This window comes from Pistacia vera, unplaced genomic scaffold, assembly GCF_008641045.1.
Source record: "Pistacia vera cultivar Batoury unplaced genomic scaffold, PisVer_v2 Contig174, whole genome shotgun sequence".
NCBI lineage: Eukaryota > Viridiplantae > Streptophyta > Magnoliopsida > Sapindales > Anacardiaceae > Pistacia > Pistacia vera.
In genome coordinates, this window is record NW_022195833.1 from 590,897 (window position 1) to 613,431 (window position 22,535).

At 34.8% G+C, this 22,535-nt stretch overlaps 2 protein-coding genes, 1 non-coding gene and 1 pseudogene across 3 annotated transcripts; 3 read left to right on the forward strand and 1 right to left on the reverse strand.

Annotated features, from left to right (window-relative positions):
• Positions 1-2,386: 2,386 nt before the first annotated feature.
• LOC116125997 lies at positions 2,387-6,759 on the forward strand (annotated as a pseudogene).
• Positions 6,760-6,991: 232 nt separating this feature from the next.
• TRNAP-CGG lies at positions 6,992-7,063 on the forward strand. Its single transcript has one exon. It is a non-coding gene; the product is annotated as a tRNA-Pro (tRNA).
• A 6,240-nt stretch (positions 7,064-13,303) lies between these two features.
• Positions 13,304-18,903, forward strand: LOC116126090 (AAA-ATPase At3g50940-like). Its single transcript, XM_031411801.1, has 3 exons — positions 13,304-14,398; positions 18,000-18,083; positions 18,168-18,903. The coding sequence occupies exons 1-3, from the start codon at positions 13,418-13,420 to the stop codon at positions 18,660-18,662; spliced, it is 1,560 nt and encodes a 519-aa protein (XP_031267661.1). The 5' UTR covers positions 13,304-13,417; the 3' UTR covers positions 18,663-18,903.
• Positions 18,904-21,110: 2,207 nt separating this feature from the next.
• On the reverse strand, positions 21,111-22,253 carry LOC116125998 (zinc finger BED domain-containing protein RICESLEEPER 2-like). The gene is made up of 2 exons (XM_031411700.1): positions 22,032-22,253; positions 21,111-21,917 (listed from the first exon to the last, which is right to left on the reverse strand). Exons 1-2 carry the CDS (start codon positions 22,251-22,253, stop codon positions 21,111-21,113), a joined length of 1,029 nt encoding a protein of 342 aa, XP_031267560.1.
• Between the last annotated feature and the right edge of the window lie 282 nt (positions 22,254-22,535).

Here is a 22,535-nt window from a genome sequence, read left to right on the forward strand (position 1 = left end):
CTCATTAATCTACTAACATAGCTTACTACAAAAGCTAAATCTGGCCTTGTATAGACCATGAGATACATTAGACTACTTGTAGCATTTGCATAAGGAACATTAAGCATTTCCCTTTCCTCATCTTTAAAACTAGGACACTTATTTATGCTTAGCTTAAAATGCTGTCCCATTGGAGTTCTAATAGGCTTACACTCAATCATATTAAATCTTCTAACAACCTTCTCATCATATTCCTTTTGAGATAGCACAATCCTTCTTGTTTTTCTCTCTCTCTCAATATTCATTCCTAGAATCTTTCTAGCCTGCCCTAAGTCTTTCATTTCAAATTGTTTGTTCATTTCAACCTTAAATTTATCAATTTTAGTTGCATCTTTACAAGCCAACAACATATCATCAACATAAAGTGCTCAATAAAGGTAACAATCATCATATAAACATTTGAAATAAAGGCAGCTATCAAAATTACTTCTTTTGAAACCAGAACAGATCATAAAGCTATCAAACTTCCTATACCATTGCCTAGGTGATTGCTTCAACCCATACAAAGACTTCTTTAAAAGACACACTTGATTTCTAGAGCCTTTTTCAAACATTTCAGGTTGTTCCATTATAATCCTTTCCTCTAAATCACCATTCAAGAATGTTGTTTTGACATCAAGCTGCTCTAATTCAAGTTCAAATACTAAGGACAGAAGAACTCTAATGGTAGTGTGCCTTACCATAAGTGAAAAAATTTTAGTTTAATCTACCCTCTCAACCTGTGTAAAGCCCTTTGCAACTAGTCTAGCTTTAAACCTAGGTACTTCTACCCCTGGAATTCCATCTTTCCTTTTAAACACCCATTTACACTTGACAACTCTACTGCCCTCAAATTTGTTTACAAGCACCCAAGTCTTATTTTTCATCAATGAATCATACTCATCTTCCATTGCTAATCTCCATAGCTTAGATTCTCAACTTTCCATAGCTTATTTGACAGTTCTAGGTTCATCTTCTACTTCTTCAGCAACTTGGAGTGCAAAAGCAATCATATCAGCCTGGGAATACCTCTTAGGTAACCTAATCTCCCTTCTCAGCCTATCTCTAGCTAACTGATAATTCTGAAGTTCATGCTCTTCATCATGAGTTGAATTATCTTCACTTTCTCCTAAAACAGGTTCCTCACCTTGAGGTTGGCAAACTTCTTGCTGATAATTTGCCTAAAATTCACCAGCATTATCAGAAGAAACTTCATCACCTATTACAAGCCTAAAAACTTCAGAATTAACCTCACCAGATTTCTCATTGAGACCACTCAATTCCTCTTCCTTGAATTTGACATCTCTGTTGACTATACATAATTTCCCAGCAACATCCCATCATTTATACCCTTTTAACCCATCAGGATATCCTATGAAAATACACCTAATGGCTTTAGGATGTAACTTATCAGATCTGTCATGCCCAAAAACAGTACATCCAAAGACTCTCAAACTACTATAATCAGCTAGATATCCAGTCCCTTTCTCAATGGGTGTCTTAAATTCAATAGCTGAGGAAGGAACCCTATTGATTAAGAAAACTGTTGTATGAGCAGCTTCTACCCATAATTTATAGGAAGTTTGGCACAAGATAGCAGGCTCCTAACCTTCTCTAGGATAGTTCTATTCATTCTTTTAGCTAGCCCATTCTGTTGGAGTGTATACCTAATTGTCCTATGCCTCAGAATTCCACTACTCTTGCATAGTTTATCAAACTCCTCATTTATGAACTCTAGACCATTATCAGTCTTTAACTTCCTAATTTTCTTCCCTGTCTGGTTTTCAATCATTACTTTCCATTCCCTGAATTTACTAAAGGCTTCTCCTTTGTTTTTCAAGAAATATATCCACACTCTCCTTGAATAGTCATCTATGATGCTAATAAAAAAACCTACAACCCCCCAAGGATAGATATTTAGTTGGCCCCCAAACATCAGAATGGATATAATCTAGGATGGACACAGAACAGTGTTTCCATTCTTCCTCAGCCATTGTTAGAGGCCAAGAACTTTGATTTTTATAAGTTAATTACTATGGTGCTGCATGCAAACTTTTCGCGCAAAAAAACCTTTAGATATGCAGCCGTATGCTGTATTTGCAGCTAGGATTTAGTTTTCTTTATTAGTGGTTTAAAGAAAACGAGTTAAAACAACGAAGTTATATCCATTCTAATACCTCTCTTTCATACATCTTTTGTTTCTAATTTAATATTTAATTAGTTCTTTATCTACAAAACCTACCACCTGTTTAAGTTCATGAATCCAACCTCTCCTCCTATATAAACCCCAACCCACTTCTCAAATCACACACAACTCCACTCATTCTTTTCTTCTCATCATCTCGAGTGAAGAATTAAACTAAACACAATGCCTTCTTCTTCAACTTGTAATGTCTCCAAACGCACCATATACCCTGGTCAAAAATCAAGAATCAAAACATTAAGACTTTATGTTTCTGATCTTCCTATGCTCTCTTGTCAATACATATAAAAATGTGTTCTTTCAAATAATCCTCCTTACTCATCAACCAATTCATTTCTTTACTCAAAAAATCTCTCTCTGCCATTCTCTCCCATAGAGGTGGGAATTAGGCCTAGGCCCAAAAGACCCGGCCAAAAAACCTGGTCCTTACTGGACTAGGCCCCAGGGATGAGGGACTAGGCCCAGACTAGTCCTTCCACCAAGGCCCAACCGGGCCTAAGATCAGACCCCCTCCCCACTTACATTTAACCACTTGCAAAATATCCAAAACCCCCTATTTAGTATGAAATTGAGAATAAATATAGGGGTTAAAATATAATTTTACAAAAAAAGAAAATAGGACCAGTCCGGGACCTAAGAAATCTCATGGGCCCAAGACCGATCTTTCAAAAATTGGGCTTAGTCTCTCAAGGATCGGTCCCAATTTGGGACCAAGCTTGAGGGCCCAAGCCTTGCCCACCTCTACTCTCTCACTTCCTTACTTTGGTTGGCTATCTCCTTTTTTACTCTGAGGGTGTGTTTGGTTGGGGTAATGGGAGATTATTAAGATAATGTCATCTTATATTACTTGATTATCATGTTTAGTTGTCAAGCAATATAAGATTCTGGTAATCATTCAAAACTAATAGTAATTATTGTTGGTAATATAAGAGGCAATCAGATTACCTTTATTTTCTTATGTATTTTAAGATTACTTGGTAATCTTATTTTTGTTATAATTTTACCCCTTATTAGTAAAAATTTAGGACAAAAATACCCTTATTTTTAAATTAATTTTCATGAACTTGCCATTACAATTTCACCCCTAATTAATTAAGTTTTTGGAACTATCAAAACTACCACTGCCGGCCAACCACCACCGCCAGCTGCTGGCAATCGGCAACCAAACGGCACACGGCCGGTCGAATATGGCTGGACATGTGTCGATATGGCCATTTTCAACTAGATCGTGAAAAATCTGGCCAAAAATGACTAGATATATTCCAGTCATTTCCAACCAAATTTTGTTAGAGTATGTGCTCTAGAACCAATAATTGTCTCTTGTAAACATTACTTATAATGTATAAAAGGCACTACTTCTTTATAAGTGTCTATACTATGGCATCTATTTATTACGTATAAAGAAAATAGTATATGTCCTTAGAAATGTTGAAACCTGTGATGAGGGAATTAAGTGTTATAAATCTTAATTGTGAGAACCCTATGAGCACATATGATGACCATTCTAGAACTATCCGTAGTCGTAGTATAAATCTGACCTAGGGCACAGATTATACAATAAGACTATCATCGCGTTGAATGACCCTATCAAAAGGTAATGACAGATCTCACATGTCAAGGTTCTGAGTATCAATCTGGTGCAATGCATAGGTGCTTGCTTATGCAAGTCCACTAGACTAACCCATCAAAGGATTCCATTCAAGATGGTAAACCCAGTGTTTATGAAATATATCCTCTTACGGATGGTAGTGTATGTGATCCTTCGACTTGATATACCAGAGTGTCATGTGTAATTATCAATGTGATTTGACACTAGCTTAACGTCGTCTCTTTTAGGGATTACTAGAACGGTGGTGATTTGTTACATCGAGAAGTACACTATGGCTTGGTGGATCAACAAAGGATTCATCACTCCTGGTTACATGAGATCTTATCTGATGGAGATATTTGGTTAGGAACTACAACCGCAAATCCTGTGGCCACAGTGGAATCAAATTGATGCTTGAAGCCGATTTTATATAGTCGTAGATTTGACAACCAAATATAAGTATATCAAGGTGGATAGTTTGAAGTAGAAACTATTTTTGTACTTCAACCTTTGATGAGATAAAAGATGATGAACTGATTAAATTGTACGGTAACCATACTATAGTAATGGTAAGCCACTTCGCTGATTCTTTATTTGTTGGGTAATCATGATGCCTTGCTGGAGACCAATCTTAATTGGTGTACGAAACACTAATTAGTTTATGCTTAATTAGTTATTAGGACACTACTATCAAAATAAAGAGTCTTCGGGTGACACACATTAAAAGCAGTTAAGAGGTGAAAACGAATTGAAGGGTATTTTTGTCCTTTGGACAAAAGGGTATTTGGGTAATTTTTCTATGCAATTAAATTCCTTGTAAGGTCATGGCCAATCTTCAATATTTGTATTGAAGTTAATTTAGCAAAATTGGATTTAAATTAATATTAATTTAAAACATTAATGTTAATATGTAGAAATATATTTAATTAATTAAATATATTAAAAGCTCATTAATTAAATATAAATATATATGGATTAAATAAATAGCAATATTTATTTAATCAGGAATATGTATTTATATAGGAATTAAATAAATATGAATATTTATTTAATTAGGATACATATTTAATTAGGGAATATCATATAAAGATATTCCCAATCCTAATATAATTTGCAATCCCACCTAAATAGGAATTGGGAGATTTATTCTCCTATTGATATTCTATTAGGATTGCTCTATATAAGGAGGCCTTGGGTCTTAGTTTACATACATACTTTCATAGTTAAATAGGTTTTTAGTTGAACTAAAAACTACACCCAAATTAAACACTAGCCGCAAACCCTAAAGAAAAGGAGAAGATTTATTCTTCTCAATTCTGCCACCCTCTTAAGCAATTGTGATCCCATCCTGCTTTTGTGTGGATACTACAGTGCTCGATTCTACCTTGGATCAATAGCGAAGTGCTGATGAATAGTAACGTGAAAAGTGTTTGTGAACAGTAATCGCAAATAGTGTTAGTGAACCGTACATGAACAATGCCTGTGAACAGTAACTGTGAACAATGCGTGACCAATGCCTGTGAACACTAATAGTGAACAGTGACAAAAATCATTCTGAGAAGGAGCCACCAGCGAAGGTATAATTACTAAACCTTGCATGAAATATATTGTGCTTGTAACTCATCGGATCTTGATCTTGGGAAACGGGGTTCTATCGAAGCAAAAAATTTTGTTATTCCACACTTTGTTCCAATAGAATCCCTACAGATTTTTGATATGGCCATCAACGGCCACAGATCTGACTGTTTTTGACCAGATTATTAATTATGGCCGGAAATGACCAAATTAGTTCTGGCCAGTTCCGGCTAGATTTATCGATCTAGCCAGAAATGGCCAGATTCGTGGCCGTTATTGACCATCGATTTGGCCAAAAATGGCCAAAATAAATCTAACCATTTTCGGCTAGGTTTTTCACGCTCTGGCCAGATATCTAGCTGGAAATGGCCATGTCGACGCAGGATGAGCCAAATCCAGTTGGTCGTGCGCCGTTTAGTTGCCGACTGCCAGTAGCGGCTGGGTGGGTGGTGGTGTCTTCATTGATTTTTAAACTTTTATTATAGGGGTCTTTTAACTAAAATTTTAAATGTAGGGGTTAACTAAAATTTTAAATGTAGGGGTTGTAATAATAATCTAAATAATAATAATATTTAAAAAAGAAGGCAATTTAGTAATTTAAATAACATACCCACAAATTTATTCCATTCAACCAAACATATAAACATAAAATACTCACAAATTTATTCCTCCCAACCAAATACATCAATATAATATTTCTAATAATCTTTCTAGATAATATATCTTTCCTTTAATATAACATTCCTAATAATATAATATTCTTTAATTCAAAAACACCTAAAAATTATGTCAGCATCGTATGTAACGCGTGGGGATCGACTTCATTGAAGCGAAAGCTACTTTTTTGAATATTCATAATCTTCTGTCCCCGCTCGATGTCCTTGGTTGTTTTAAAGAGTTCTTTACTTTTGACAGAGCACTCAGTTATGCCGGCCACAACAAGTCGTTTGCCACCGTTCAAGCAATCGAACTGGCTGACGATGTTTTAATTGGCAGCAACGTTAATCATGCCGTTACTGACGGCACTTCTTTCTGGCGTTTATTTAATATATTTGCTGAATTTTTCAAAGGAGTGAAGAAAATCTCAAAATCTCCAGACATTTCTCGTGAAACCGTTTTTGACTCACCGACCGAGCTAAAATTCCCCGCCGGAGGCCCCAAAGTTACTTTCTCCGACGACGAGCCGTTGCGTGAGAGAATATTTAGTTTTAGCAGAGAAGCTATTTTGAAAATGAAATTCAGAGCCAATAACGGAATTTTGAGAGTTTATGAAAAACAATTCAAACCGTACGGCGGAGATTTTCTTGTCTTTAGTCCTTATGCGCGCAGCTGTGGAGGTCCGTCAAATAATGTTTCTTTATATCAATGTAATTAATTAGTTGAGGGAAATTTACAACTACTTCTTTCCTTGGTCTGAAAATTTTATAAACAAGAAAGAAAATTAAAGAATGTCAGTAAAGGGTTAGAATCATATTCATATTCCCTTACATACACAAATAATGCTTAGTTTAGTGAGATCATTTTCGAACGAAAGATAGTAAGCTATTCGGTCTTTTTCTCTTTTATGATAGGTATGTTTATAAAAAATTGGAAAACCCCATTGAAATGGGTGTTTGGTCTAGTGGTATGATTCTCGCTTCGGGTGCGAGAGGTCGCGAGTTCGATTCTCGCAACACCCCGACTTTTAATCTTTTTTCTCTTTTGCTTTTTTTTTTAAAAGGCTTTACGCCTTTTAAATCCACCCCCTGTTAGACTGTGAAATATTAATAAACCCAATTTTTTACCCTTTTGCTCTGACATATTGTGAAGTAACGCACTCAATAATTTTAAAAAGAGTATTGAACTTAAAAGTTTTTATTAGTATGACAGTATAAAGTCAATTAAATTCAACCACTCAAGGGCCTTTCGGTCTTCACGATTGTCTTGTTATGGTTTTGACTTTGATTTCGTTTGTATAATATAATGGTTTTTGTTTGGCTTTGTGTTGAAGAATAATACTATATATGGGTTTCTTATGATTTTCAGTTAGTCTTTTTTATTCCAAGAATAATACTATATATGGGTGAATTATTTCGGTTGAGTGGTAGAATGGAATCTCCTACAATGTTGTCATTAATACCAAGTTAAGAATTTAAAGAACATCACTATAGACTAGAGTAAGGGTGACGGTTGATGCGGTTTTTTCCACCAATGAGAGGTACGCAAACTTTCAGGAAGTTTGTGCAAAGATCTATACAAGACCATGGAATGAATGGATTTAACAAGATTTGTGTGTATAGAAAGAGATTAATAAGCTAAATGGATAATATGAAAAAACAAATGAAAAATAAACAAGAGAAAATTTTTAAAGGGGTTAAGAAGCAATAAGCAATTTTTACGTTCACTATTGTTTTATTGTTGAGATTACAGAATAAGAGTATCTCTTTTTTTTTTTTTTTTAAGGAGATTTTTCATATATCACATTCGGGGTGAAAACCCCTTATTTATAGTATTCTGAAAATAATCTTGGGTGTAAAGTAATTTACATGCATACGTGACCTACATTTTTATAAGCAATCCTCATGCAAGTGGACACGTAAAAAGATGTACAAGCCTCATTCTTATTGGTGAAGCAATCCCCATGCAAGGAGAGCTCATGGTCATGGCAAAGGCGGCTTCATTTCTTCTCTTGCAAGTTTTGTTCTCTGAAAGTGGGTCCATCTGGCGGCTCCTTATTATGCATGTATTACCATCCAACAATGACAATTTTCCTAAGAAAAAGAAAGGCGAAAGGAAAGAGAGAATTTTCCTTAGAAGATGTAAAGAACTTGACGAAATAACATAAGAAAACAAGTTCCAAACAGGAAAAGGGAAATATTCCTACCCCAGATGAAATCCTAATATTTCATTACTAATAGAGGGGTTCTAATGCTTTTTCAAGATATTTTAAAAGAAGGTGGATTAAAAGATGAAAGTAATTTTTTTTTTTTAATAAATTTCGTAAGATTCATGAAAGGGTAAAGACAACAACAATAATGTTATGTTTACTCACGAATTTACTAACCTTTGTAAATATAAAATATAGTATGAGTATCATAAGCATAGTACGGGTACCATATATAATTTTAACAAATATGAGTAAAATAGTTAGTAAGTTCGCGAGTAAGCATAACATTACTCAAGAGAACAATTACCTATTTCAATTGCAGATAAATAAATTTATTGTATGATGGTCGTCATCGATGAACCTATTGGCGGCAAGTGGGTTGATACTATCAACATCATTATGATCACTTGTTGACGATCTTGTAATGGTGTTGGACCTGTTGTTAATTTATTGAAATCCTATGACGTTACGGCAAAGTAAGACAAGTTTGGCCTACTTTTTCCCTAGGACAAAACACTATGGCTTTTGAATGAGCCTAAATTATAATGAAAAATGTTATCTTTACAAAGACGCATATAAAGAGGGTTACAAAGTGACATCATCCAGAAGAAAAAAACAAAGAAAAAACGAAAAAAAAGAGAGAGAAAAAAATCATGAAAATCAAAGGTAAGGATTGTCTTTGTATGCCCTCTTTGTATGTGTCTTTGTAAAACTAGTATTACTCAATTATAAAATTCCTTTTATCATTTTCAAGATGTTTCAAAGATTAAATATTTGTATTAGCGATTTATTAAAATTTCATAATTTTTTTATCTAATATAAGAAAAGTGAGAGCGAAATTAAATTTGTGTTAAAATTGTATATGTACTGAGAATATATTGGATAGAAGCTGGTTAATAAAAACCATAAGGGCATAAAAGTAATTAAGTTATTGGAGGTTAGTGGCAAAAAGGGTAAGAAAGTAATGTTCTCATGAGATGACGACAGCCATAAGATAAAAATCTGGTACAGTTTAATGCGTTGGACTTGAAATAAGGTGTGGATAAGATGGGATCTTGTAGAGAGGGACAGACTAGAAGAGGATGAGTCAAGGGTAGTGGGTTCACATGGTGTTCTGCTCTGTTGTTTTTAGAGTAAAATGACATTCTCCCACCCAAGGTTTGACAAAAACAAAAGTTAGTACCTTAGGTTACATTTATTCCAGATTCCCACTCTTAAAGTAATAAAAAAATGTTTGATGTACGGTAAAAGGATAAATTGATCATTTTACGTAGGTGACGCACGTTAGCAGATCGTTGCCTCTAACAATCCTTCACCACACGTTAGCAAACGATGTCCTCGATGTTTTTTACCATTTTTCCGACGATTCTTCCACCCAAAATCACCATTGTCACCACCATTTGAACCCTCATCCTCTCATTTACAAAACCATACCCTTCACAACTCCTCAACACTTGCCGATCACCGGCCACAACAACTACGACATGCAACTGGTTTTTGCCAGTTTTTGACCGTTTTGAAGGCAACAACCCCAACCACCACCCCCATTTGACTCCTCGCATCCTCCCCTACAAAACCTCTTAACCTTCCCAACCATAACAGCTCATCGTTTGCCGTCCACCACTTCACCAAAAAATGGTCGATGAACACGAACTCTCGGCCGGCGAATGGCGACGAAACGGTTGCTGGGGACATAGGAGTTTTATAGATTTGAAGACGGTTGTTGTAGTGGTGGTGTCCAATTGGATTTTCACAGTCGAAATCGATCGGAATCCGACGAAGAACACCGAAACCCTAAGCCTTACGGCGTCGGCTATTGGAGGGGCTAATAAGTCGGGAACCAGAGAGGTTTTGGATGACAAACTATGAGAAAGGTGATGGAGGTGACCAGAGGGTTCGACGCCGTCAAAAACAACCCAGATTAGGTTGTTTCTGATGAGGGTGTGTAGTGACATAATTTAAAAATAAAATGATAAAATAATTATACTAATTTAAGAGTTAAAACATAATTTATTAATTTAAGGTTAAAGGTATTATAATAATTATATTTTTTAAACCCTAAAATTTGATAACATTGTCATTTTAAAGATAGAGAATTTGAAATAAATGTAAACTAGGTTATAACTTAAGATATCTTCAAACTTTGGGTGGGAATATTCGTTTACGCGTTTTTATTACCAAAACTTTCATCTTTCTCTCTCACAAAACTATCACTACCGTCGATTATTTTGTTGATGCAATGATTGAAGTTGCGTTGAGCGGTCTTTTCAACTAGATTATATTTAGATATAGGCCTATGTCTCTGGTGAAACGTGAATGAAAGATATCAGAGGCGTATCATATCTCTCTGACAAAACCTGAACATGACATCATTACTCCCGTTGCCCGTCCTTTTTTAACATGTGTTTTATTCTTCACCTTTCATTACTTGTCTTCCTGTCAATCAACTGCCCCCATACCATTTATGTTAACTTGAAAACACGAGGCCCCTCCGGTTCCAGGTGTTAACTGGAATCAATTTCAAAGTAATAAACGACTTTTTTTCCGCCCAGATTTAAAGACACCTTTTTTATCCACCGTATCTTTGAAGTAAAATTATATTACTCAAATTTATGTCTATTTTTTATTTCATTATTATTACTAAAACCTATTAAATTTTATTTCCATTACCCTTATATATAATCATTCTTCTTAAATTAAATTTTAATCAATTTTAATTATTAAAATCTAATATTTTATTACTAAAAGATTTATTCATCTTTTTTTTAAATCCTTTAACTAAATTTATTTTTTGTTTATTATTAAAATATAAATTTAAATAATAAAATAATATTTTAAAAATTTATGATAAAAAAGTGTTATTAATCTATTATTTAGATAAAAAATAGAAGCTAACTCATTTGATTAAAATTCAAATAATTTAATTTTTATTATAGCTGCTTTATGGCTGAACTAGGAGGAGATCTAGTAACCAAATCTAAGTTTATGCCTTTCGATTCATTCTTGAAAGCAACATCCACGGTCCATATTCCAAATTAGCAGAAGAAAGATTTTCTTGTTTAGTTTAAAAATATACAAACACTTTCAGTTAGAACGACTTATTCACATCAAACAAGAAAAACTGAGCCATAATTACAGAATGGGAATCATAGAAGAAGCCAAAGGCAAGTGAAATAATTTCATCACAAAGTCGCCGATGTGTTGTGCCTAATTTGCTGGCGGTTAGATTTGTGACAACCATCCTTATGTTGTATCAAAGTGTTAACCCATAAGTGTTTTATCTTCTCCCATAAGGTAATTATTGTCATAAGCATGGATGAAGCTACCATTCACATGGTCTGGTCGATCATAAACATAAAGATTGCTGACTCATATCTTGATTAAAAAGATTATGTGTGTAAGCAATCCTGTAATATCTACTCTCAATTACTGTCAGACAAACCGAGTATAAAAAAAGCTCATGACCACTGTTTCAAAAGATTTCAATGTTAGTAAAGTTTAAGAGGAAAACGCGCTTATACATATAGAAGAGTGTTAAGTGAGAGAAGGCCATTAGAGTTCGCGTCCATTCCCCTTGTAGTCTCTCTCGATTCTATAATACCTCTAGGCAACAACATAATAGTAGATGTAAGCTTGGTCTTGCTACTGATGAATCACTATAAAATCTCTTTTTTTATTTACTTATTTACGTCATTTTATCGATTTTACTGGTTATCAATGATCACGTACACATCTTACTTGGCCTCTCTCGAGGTCGATTGGATATTTTTTAGGGAGAATGACATTTTCCCACCCAAGGTTTGGCAAAACTACACTTTCCCACCCTTCAAGCTTCAAAATGACACTTTCCCAATCTTTATTAGGTTCTGTTACGTTTTCCGTTAATATTTTACTGAAAAGATGAAAATACTCTTAAATATTTGACTTTATAAATTTTTTATTATTTTTTAATTAGTCAAAAAAGAAAAAAGTAGTTAGCCTCGCCTAAGGAGTTAGGAATAATGTTATGAAACTGTTTAAAGTTAAATGACCTTAATATTTATTTATTTATAATGTCATTAATATCTCATCACTATATTTCAATAATCTACTAAATTTATAATGTTTTTAATAATATAATATTTTTTATTTTTATTAATTAATATAGAAAATCAATATTCCTAATTAATTAAATAAACAAAAGAAAAATGATATCTTTAAACTTAAACATAAATAATCGAGTAAAGACTTTGATTTAAATAAATTTTAAATTATAATAAATTAATTAAAAAATAAATTATTTAATAATATTTTTATTTTTTTAATCAAATATTAATAAAAAAATACTAACATGAAGGGTGGAAAAATGTCATTTCGCCAGGTGGGAAAATTGAAAATCGTTCTTCATATTTTTTTATCAGTGCTAATTTTAGCAATGAACGAACGAAACGTGTAACGCCAGAATTGAGCAAACACTGTGTAATGGCCGGAATTCAGCAACCAAAGAACGAAACGTGTACTGGTCCGTCCCCTCCATTCGAATCTCAGTGTAATATTTGTTTTTGAAAAAGCATGTACTTTATTGTGTGGTGGTGGACACACATCTTGAATAAACTTTTCAATAATTTAACCAGATATCGATAAATTCCTAATTCCTCATCCAATGGACATGCAAATGCAACTGGTTTGATAGCTTATGGCCATAAAAAGCAAATCCAGTTTGATTACGAGAGAGCCAAGCACATGATTATTCTTTTTCACCAAAAACGAAAATCTAAATTTGGGATTATTCAAGTACAAAAGCTTGTAATATAGAAAAAAAAGCATCAATCAGCTAAAGATAAAGCCTGAGTCATATTTCCACTTTAGTAAAACTATACATCCATTATTAATGTTATTGGACCAGTGCATTTGTAGTTTGTACAACCATTTCCAAAAAAAGAAATAAAGGTAAAATAAACTATAGTGTTATTGGTGTTTGTACATTTGTGGCCAGGAAAAGAGATTGCTTATATCCAGTTGCCTTCTACATGGACTTTATGATATAGTAATCAATATATATTAACCTTTGTTATCTTATAATTAAATTTAATTACTTCCATTTCCAGTTCTTCAAAGTTTGCCTATAAATTCATACCTTCACTTCCTATCAATCTCCATACCCAACTCACAAACACCATTGCAAAACATGTTTCAATTCAATGAAATTCCTTCTTTTTCATCTGTGGTCTCAACCTATGCCTCTGTTGCAGCCTCAGCGCTATTGTTTCGATCAATAGCGAAAGATCTGCTACCAAACGAAGTTCGAGAATTTGCCATTTCTAAACTCCGCCATATATTCCAACTTCGTTCAAATGAAATCACTGTAGTTATAGAAGAAATGGATGGTATCAAATGGAACGAAATTTTCGAAGCCTCCGAGGTTTACTTGGCCACGAAGCTCAGTTCCAACACCCAAAGGATCAAAGTTATGAAAGCCGTAAACGAGAAGCACGTATCAGTCCACCTCGAGAAGAACGAAACGATCGTCGATCATTATGAAGGGGCTGAGCTTAGATGGAAATATGTTGTTACAACTCCAGACAAGATCAGTCACCCAATGGGACGTCCTCCTAGATTTGACTGCAGATCTTTTGAGCTCACCTTCCAGAAGAGACACAAGGACCTGGTGATGGGATCTTACTTGCCATATGTTCTCAGGAAAGCGGAGGACATAGCTGATCATCACAGGGTTTTAAAGATGTCCACCCTTAACAACTCGCAACCAAATCAATGTCTCAGCTGGGAATCCGTTAACCTTGAACACCCGTCTACTTTTGAGACTTTGGCCATGGATCCAAAGCTCAAAAACAAAATTATAGAGGATCTGAACAGGTTTATTAGAAGGAAGGATTTCTACAAGAGAGTAGGGAGGGCATGGAAACGCGGCTACTTGTTATATGGTCCTCCAGGAACTGGAAAATCAAGCTTAGTTGCAGCAATGGCGAACTATCTCAAGTTCGATGTCTATGATCTCCAGCTAGCAAATGTAACAAGTGACAATGATCTCAGACAGTTGTTGCTGGCTACCGGGAATAAGTCCATTCTTGTTATTGAAGATATTGATTGCAGCGTGGACCTGCCTGAGAGGAGATATCATGAAGATGATGATGAACAGCTTGATGAAAAGGTTAGTACTCATATACCATAGTATTCCTAGTTATTTAACCGATTATGGTAAACTGAATTGATCCATGATATAGTTTTTGTTTCTTTCTTTTTTTGGGTAAAAGACAGTCACGACTCACGAATAATTAGCTTAATGTTAGCTTTCTAAACATATGCATTTTGTTTTACAGTGACCTTAAACAGAGATTTTCAAATAATTATACTGTATACACCACCACCACTATCAACCATCCTAGTTATTGTCAAATGAGAAAATCCATTTAGTTTTGGGGAAGGTAGGCATAAATGATCATTTTCCAGGTTATTTTATACAGTGTGCAAATAGTTCAGTACTAAAGCAGATATAACTTTTCCTAAGTGTCATTTAAAGTTTAAACGAGTTCATAGTATTATATTATACTGAAAATAATATATGGTTTGGTGAGGTGCACCATTATCTAGGTTAAACTGTACAGCTGGTAAGTAAATATTGTAGCAAGTACATTAATAGGGAAAAAAAAAAAAAAAAGTAAATTAATGGGTACAGCAATTTAGAGGCTAAGCGACAAATTCTCACCGCGTAACGCGTAAGTAGGTTTTCTCTTCCTATATGTTTAAAAAAACAATTTTCAACTCATCGATTAAGACCTGTTAGTGAGAGACTAAGATCTACTATGGTAAAACTACGAAAAGATATAATATCTTTTACTATTTGATTTTATAATTTTTAATGAAGTTGAATGACTGTTCCCACTGAAACTTTACTAAATATATTTTTCAGCCCTAGTTTGGTTTATATAAATTTTAGGGTTAGTAAATGCAAAAAATAATTTAAAAAATAAACTTAGTTATTTAAAATAAACCGTGGACTCGTCGACCACGGTTGTCGGCAACATAGCCAGTGTTGATGGGTGGATTGTTGGACGATATATCCAACAACACAAATGGGGAAGCCATTGGTGACAGCTATTCTCCAAAATACGCTGGAGACTATTTTGTGAAATATTCTTCGACATCTTTTTTCGATGAAATGACTTCACCAAGGAACTCTTCATTTACATTGTTGGATACCAACAAAATGGCCAGTCTCGTCGCCAGAGACTAAACCCAGATTCGATCGACGACGGTTAGCTAACTTACACTTTAGCTAGTTTTCATTCTTCATGGATTTTTTTAAAAAGTAAAGAAAAAATAATTAAATTGAAGATAGGGTTTAAATGACTAATTATTAAGTTGGTGAAGGTAATTTTATGTTTATAATTTAGGGGTGCAAATGATATTAGCCTCATAATATGTATTGTTTAAACTAACAAGAATGCCCTTTTGCTGTTAAACTAGGAGTGATCGAGTCTGAGTACCCTAGAGGAATTGAAATTGGAATTGGTCAGTTTTCAGAAACCGAAACCTGTGAAATATGTTCCTGTTCCGGTTCCAAATACCTGGGAAAATTATCAAATGTTTCCTATTAGTTTAGAAAATGACAAAAATACCTTTAAAAATTATAAATACACCCCCATTTTTTACAAAAATACAAATATGATTGATTATTTATTTCATATGGCCCAAATACAAATCACGACATTTTTTATTTTAATAAATTCTTTAACTTTTCTCTTTTTAATTATTTTAAATAATTTTAATACATAGTCTAAGTCTTCGCGTGCATCCAATTTTAATATATAGTATTTTGGACACGTTGTGTTATCAGAAGTGTAAATCGTTTGACATCCTAATTAATTCTACAACCGACACAATGAGGAAAATAAGTAAAATTCTATAATTAATTGATATATATATATAATAATCTGATTTTAGCAAGTAATACAAGGGAAAATGCTTTTCCAACTACCATTTTTTCTAAATTTTAATTAATTAAATTAAATTGGTGTTGTCAGTTTCTATCACACTCACCTAATTATACGATCACATAAATTCATCTATCTGTTATTGAGTTTTAATTAGTTTATTTTGAATTCATGTCATTGTTGTGTCACGTGGGGGTCCAGTTAGAGTCCAGTAAAATTAATCAAGTGACTAATTAGATCATAATATGAATTAAGAAAATGATTGGTCAGTAATTGATTTCCTTTTAGACTGAGGTAAAAATTAAAATTGCTTAATCATTGACTCCATTAATCATATCATCTCTTACTTTGTTTAGACCCACATTTTTTTGAATACTAATTTTGAGTAATTTCAACTAATTAAGCAAGTTTAAATTAACAGGTTCATAGTGTCAATTGTCAGATCACAAATTGATATGTTCATTATTTGTTCACAAATTGATTTTCCCCAAATGTTAATTAAACTGGGAATTTTGATTTGTAAATGTAAAATTACTTAAAACCCCCCAATGTTGTATTCTATCTTAATGCAACCCCGATTCCTAAACCGGTTCCTAACAAGATACCATATTCCCAGTTCTGGTTCCTGGTTCCAACAGGATCGAAATCGGAATCGGGATCAGGATCAGTATTGAAATTGGAATCGGAATTAGAATCAGAATCAGAACCAGGGAGTCTCGGTTCCTATTTTAAAGAACCGAAACCTACCTTTTGGGGCCGGTTCTGGTTCCTACCTAGAATCGGAACCTCAAGTACCTGTCGGTTCCGAGTAGAACCTATTTTCTTGCTCACCCCTAGTTAAAACTAACGTTTAAATTTTAATGATGGGTGGAAATTTATTTTTTTGAAACATATCGGGTGGGAAAATTTACTTGCGGCTAACCTTGGGTGGGAAATTGTCATTCTCCTGCAATTTATATGGAATGGTTAAATTTTGAGCAAACAACTTTTTCCCACCCAAATAATGACTTAATGACACTTTTCCACCCACAGACTTTTAAAGTACCATTTTACCATGAAAACTTATATTTTTTTTTTTTTCCGATTTCGGCATCGTTGTGACCCCACACCACCACTATTCTCTTCCTCGGTCATCACTTATCAAAACACCTCAAACCTTACTTCTGCCTATCCCGCCAATCATCGGCAATCGAACGATTGGGGTTTACGCAATTGCTCCTCCCAAGTCAAATTTTGATCAATTATAACTGTCAAAATTCAACCTTCTACCACCAAAAGAGTCATTGACTTCCCCTCTTCAAAAGCTCCAACAGTTTGGACCGAGTTTGGTCTCTGTTCGCCATCGGTTTTGGTAGTAAAATGATATTTTAAAAGTATATGGGTGGGAACATCATTGAGCCATTATTTGGGTGGGAAAAGGTGATTAACTCTTAAATTTTGGGTTGAGAGTTTTGATGACTGGACTGACCTATCACTTACTCTCAGGGCAATCACTTACTCTCAGGGCATTACCTAACATATGTTTAGTAGTTTGGTTGGATCTATTCCTCCGTTAATTTATGGGATTGACATATTTGTATACTCGGTAAGTAGTTTTATCATTGAGTAATATTAGTTTTACAAAGAGTCATGTAAAGAATCAAATCTAGCCCTTGAAATTCATGATTGTCTATTTCATGATTGCCTTTTTCTCTCTCTCTTTTTCTCTCCTTTCAAGGGCTGGATTTGACTCTTTGTATGACTCTTTGTATACCTCTTTGTAAGGCTAGTATTACTCTTTTATCATTTTTAACTGAGCTGACACCCTATGACTTGAAGCGGCCCGAGGGAAGAAAGAGAGGGAGAGCCGCTGGCCGGGAAGAGAATTTTGATGCGGTGTCTAGACCACAGCGAAATTCCTGGGTACGTATAATGTAGTAATTGTAGCACATTTATATATTAATTCATTATCTATTCTCTAGTTTAATCAATTTTTGTGTGACGCAGGTGACACTCTCAGGATTGCTAAACTTCGTTGATGGTTTGTGGTCTAGTTGCGGCGATCAGAGAATCATTATATTCACTACCAACAACAAGGAGAGGCTTGACCGTGCTTTGCTGCGTCCAGGACGCATGGATAAGCATATTCATATGTCTTACTGTACCTTTGCTGGATTTAAGATCTTAGCCTCTAATTACTTGGGCATTTCTGATGAACACCATCTCTACCCAGAGATTAAATACTTCATTAAGAGGGTAAAGATAACTCCTGCACAAGTTGCAGAAGAGTTGATGAAGGATGAAGATCCCGACGTGGCACTTGAAGGATTTCTGAAAACCCTCTCCAAAAAGCAAAGTAAGGAGGTCGTCTATGAAAGTGACGAAGAAGCTGAAGAGGATGAAGAAGAGGAAGAAGTTTCAACGTCCAATGAATCAAAAAGACAGAAAACCGATGCGGTGAGGAGAGCAGTAGAAGGCAACGGAAAGGCAAGAACAAAGTAGTCAGCTCTTAAAGACAAGCCATGACTAATTGGCTCTAATCAAACTACATGTTGAGCTAATTAAACTAGTTAGTATTTAGTATGGTAGTGTTTTTAAGTTAAATAAAAGTCCATGTAGTTTTCTGCTCGTTGACTAAGTGTGCTAGTCTGTTTATTTCATTGAAATTCTGGTGTGAATTTAGGGGTGCATACGAGCCAAGTATTGGCTGGCTCGAGCTCGGCTCGGATGCATTAGTAGGAGGCTTGAGCTCGATGAGCTCTGGCACACAAGCTCGAGCTCGGCTCAGCTTGACTCGATTATATATTAAACGAATCGAGCCGAGCTGAAATCGAGCCAAACAATAAAAAAAAACATGTTGCACAGTATCGATATTCAATTGAATTCTGCCTTTCTGCTCAATTTAATTTGGCACGTTATTAAACTAATCCAGCTCATATGAACACCCGAAATACACTACCATCCATCAGCAATGAATCATCGCCTTTTACCGTAAAGCACATAACTTCTATATTAATGCTCATCAGTATTTGCCGGAGTTATAAGGAACACTAAGATTCATGGATCTCCACTTTCCTCTGAACAAAATATGACTTGAACACTTCAGACCAGAAAATTTCACCTAAAATAATGGGTAGTAATTTATAGCAAAATTCAGTTGATTTTAAATTTCCGATCAATACTTCAGAATAAGGAATCTTTCTTGCAAATTTAATTCACTACCAAGTGTTCCCAGTGTCACATGAAAACCAACATAAAGAGATATTACTAATAGAAGCTATAGACATAACCCAAAACATTCACTTTGAGAGTCTCAAAAGCATGTTTCAATCATCTTCTCTTTCTGGGGGCAGGCCGCAAGGCAAGAGCATTTTCTGCACATACGGATAGAAAGAATGAACATTAGGGAATTTCCATCAGTAAGTTAAGATTTAAGAAGAGTTACATACATACCAAATGAAACATTTATTAAGGGTTGTGAACTTTAACTTACAAAGCTTGAAAAGTTGACACAAAATATATAACCATGCCATCCAACAAATCAAGCTTGCTTAATGCTTCAATTGCTATATAGCCAAGTTCCAAACTGCTATTTTTCAAAATGTATTAGCATACTTTAGATGACATCATTCCAATGAATATTTAAAATTCTCTCTGTTCTCCACTACTCCTTTATTTACTCACAACAATGATAATTTTTCTTATCTCTTCTCTCTTCTTAAACTTTTTATTATTCCTTTTAATAAGAAAAAATCAGTTTCACTTTGTACTCCCAAACAAGCAAGAATTACTTAGATAGATAAAAAGCAAATTAAGATTTCAATGGTGGGCAACTAGTGCATACTTGCACACATAGAAAAAACATGGAGACAATACAGATGAATTATAAACATCATGCTTATAGCACAACGCCATGTGCAATGTCACGTGTATACATAATAGGTGAAGTCCCTCATCTTTTAGTGAGCAATACTGTCACATGATTGCGCAGTTTAATCATTTACAAGCTATTCCCACCAGTACTAAATGATTGCATTATGATGAATACTTCCCTTGCAAATCCCTTTCTCACACACACAATCCAGAACACAATCTACACCACTCTTAGCAAACACAAGAATGCACCTCCAAACTATTCGATATAATAGTAAACAAAGCAACAGATTCACAAATAGCAAAATGGTATGAAATGAAGATAAGTAATCACTGTAATATTGCTGAATAAACGGAAACAAATGGAACAAAATGAAAAGATAGACTGGTCACTAACCTGTCACGATTCCACCAAAACTTCATAGGATCGGAAGTTGAAACTCCTCATTTGTCTTCTCTTTCTAAACAACAAAGAAGAAAACCAATTGTTTTAGTTTGAATAATGTTAATAAACGACCAAATAATGCCATAATTTTAATAAATTGGACTATGGAAGTATGAAACTTACTTTGTAACTTTTCTTGACTCCATACAAATTGCGACACCAATCACCACCACAGAGTAGCACTTGCACAGTATGGGAGACAACGATGATCGATAAGTATCAATAACTCGACTCCCAGCACTAAAAGTTGCCTCCAAAGCAACCGTGGTGATTGGAATGACAAGTATTTCACGAGCCATCGTAGATAGAATGCGATAGTTCATTTGATTTACCTTCCACCACTGTAACGCATCAAATGAGGTATCATCCTCGTCCCATAACAAACATTTCTCCTCTAGATATTGATCTAACTCAGATTTCTCATGTTGCACCGTTTGAGTTGTCCTACCAAACTGACAGAATTGTGAACTAGTACGTTTCGGGCGTTGTACATTGTCCCACTAAACTTTACTGATTTCTATAGGTGGTGCACTGTTGGAAGATTGACTTTCCATTGCATATTCCTCATAAATCTCATACAAAGCAGCTTGCACTTCATCAATTTTGTCTTGTGCTTCTTCATCAGGATACATTTATGGGTAGGCAAATTGCAACAGCCTCATTTTCATCCTCGGATCCAATACAGTTGCAATTGCCATTACAAAATTGCATTCGCCCCAATACTTGTCAAACTTTTCTTTCATCTTTCCCATCATTAACCAAATGAAATCATCATCATCAGAACACTTTTCATCTAGCAACTCTTTTATGTCAACAATTTCTTGCAAAAATAAGTTAGAAGTGGGGTACTCACTCCCCGATATGACATTAGTTACCGAGTTGAAAGCTTCCAAAATCTCACACACTTTCTCAAGTTTTTCCCAATCTTTATCTATTGGGGCACAAGTAAAGTTATTATCCAATTGAACTAACATTGGAAACACATCTCTGTACTGAATTGCAAGTACCAACATCTCATAAGTAGAATTCCACCTCGTTTTGCAATCAAGTATGGGTTTCTGCTTGGGCAACATCTGAACAATCTCTAAAAACATAATTACTCTGATCTCTGGTTGCTTGACATACAAAATACAGTCACATATGTCTTGAATAATGGGCTTAATTTGGGAAAGCTCATCCTGAACCATGAGATTCAATATGTGTGCCGCGCACCGCACATGAAACAACCTCCCACCACACATTAGCTTCTTGTTTCTTCCTAAATTCTCCTTCAAAATCTTGATTGCCGTGTCATTACTTGAAGCATTGTCAACCGAGATACTGAATACCTTGTTCTCAATTCCCCATTCAATTAGACACTTATAAATAGCAGCAGCAATCTCAACACCAGGTCGAGGAGCCGGTATATGAATAAAATTGAGCACACGCTTATGCAACTTCTAATCATTATCAATAAAATTTCCGGTGAGAACCATGTACTCAAGCTTCTGATTAGAAGAATTCCATAGATCAGTTGTCAAACTAATCTTGTTAATACTCTTAAGCAAATTAACCAACTTCTTCTTTTGTATCTCATACACAATCACACAGTCTTGTTTCAAAGCAGTACGCGTTATCTTTTCCCATAGTGGCATACCACATCTTTGCATCATGTTAAAACCCTCATTCTCCACAACTTTAAATGGATGCTCGTGCATGAGCACCCAATTAGCAGCTAGTTCCCGCATCTTGTTCATATCAAACTTGGCATCTGATAATGCAAGTGCATATTGCATTTAGATTTCATCCGTTACACTGGCTAGCCGAAAAAACAATTGTGTTTGCCTCTGACTACTTATTCGCTTCAAACATAATTTCAAATATCTTGCAAACTAAGTTGTGCTCTTGGTCTCCGTTATTGCGAGCTTTGCCTTACAATGAATACACTCTCCCTTTGTAGAAACATCCGGTAGAACTACCTCTTTAAATTCATTCCAAACTGCTGATGTCTTTAGTCTCTTTTTCCTCTGAAAATGATTAACTTTCTCCTCGTCAGTACGAGGGTAGAAGCATCAACA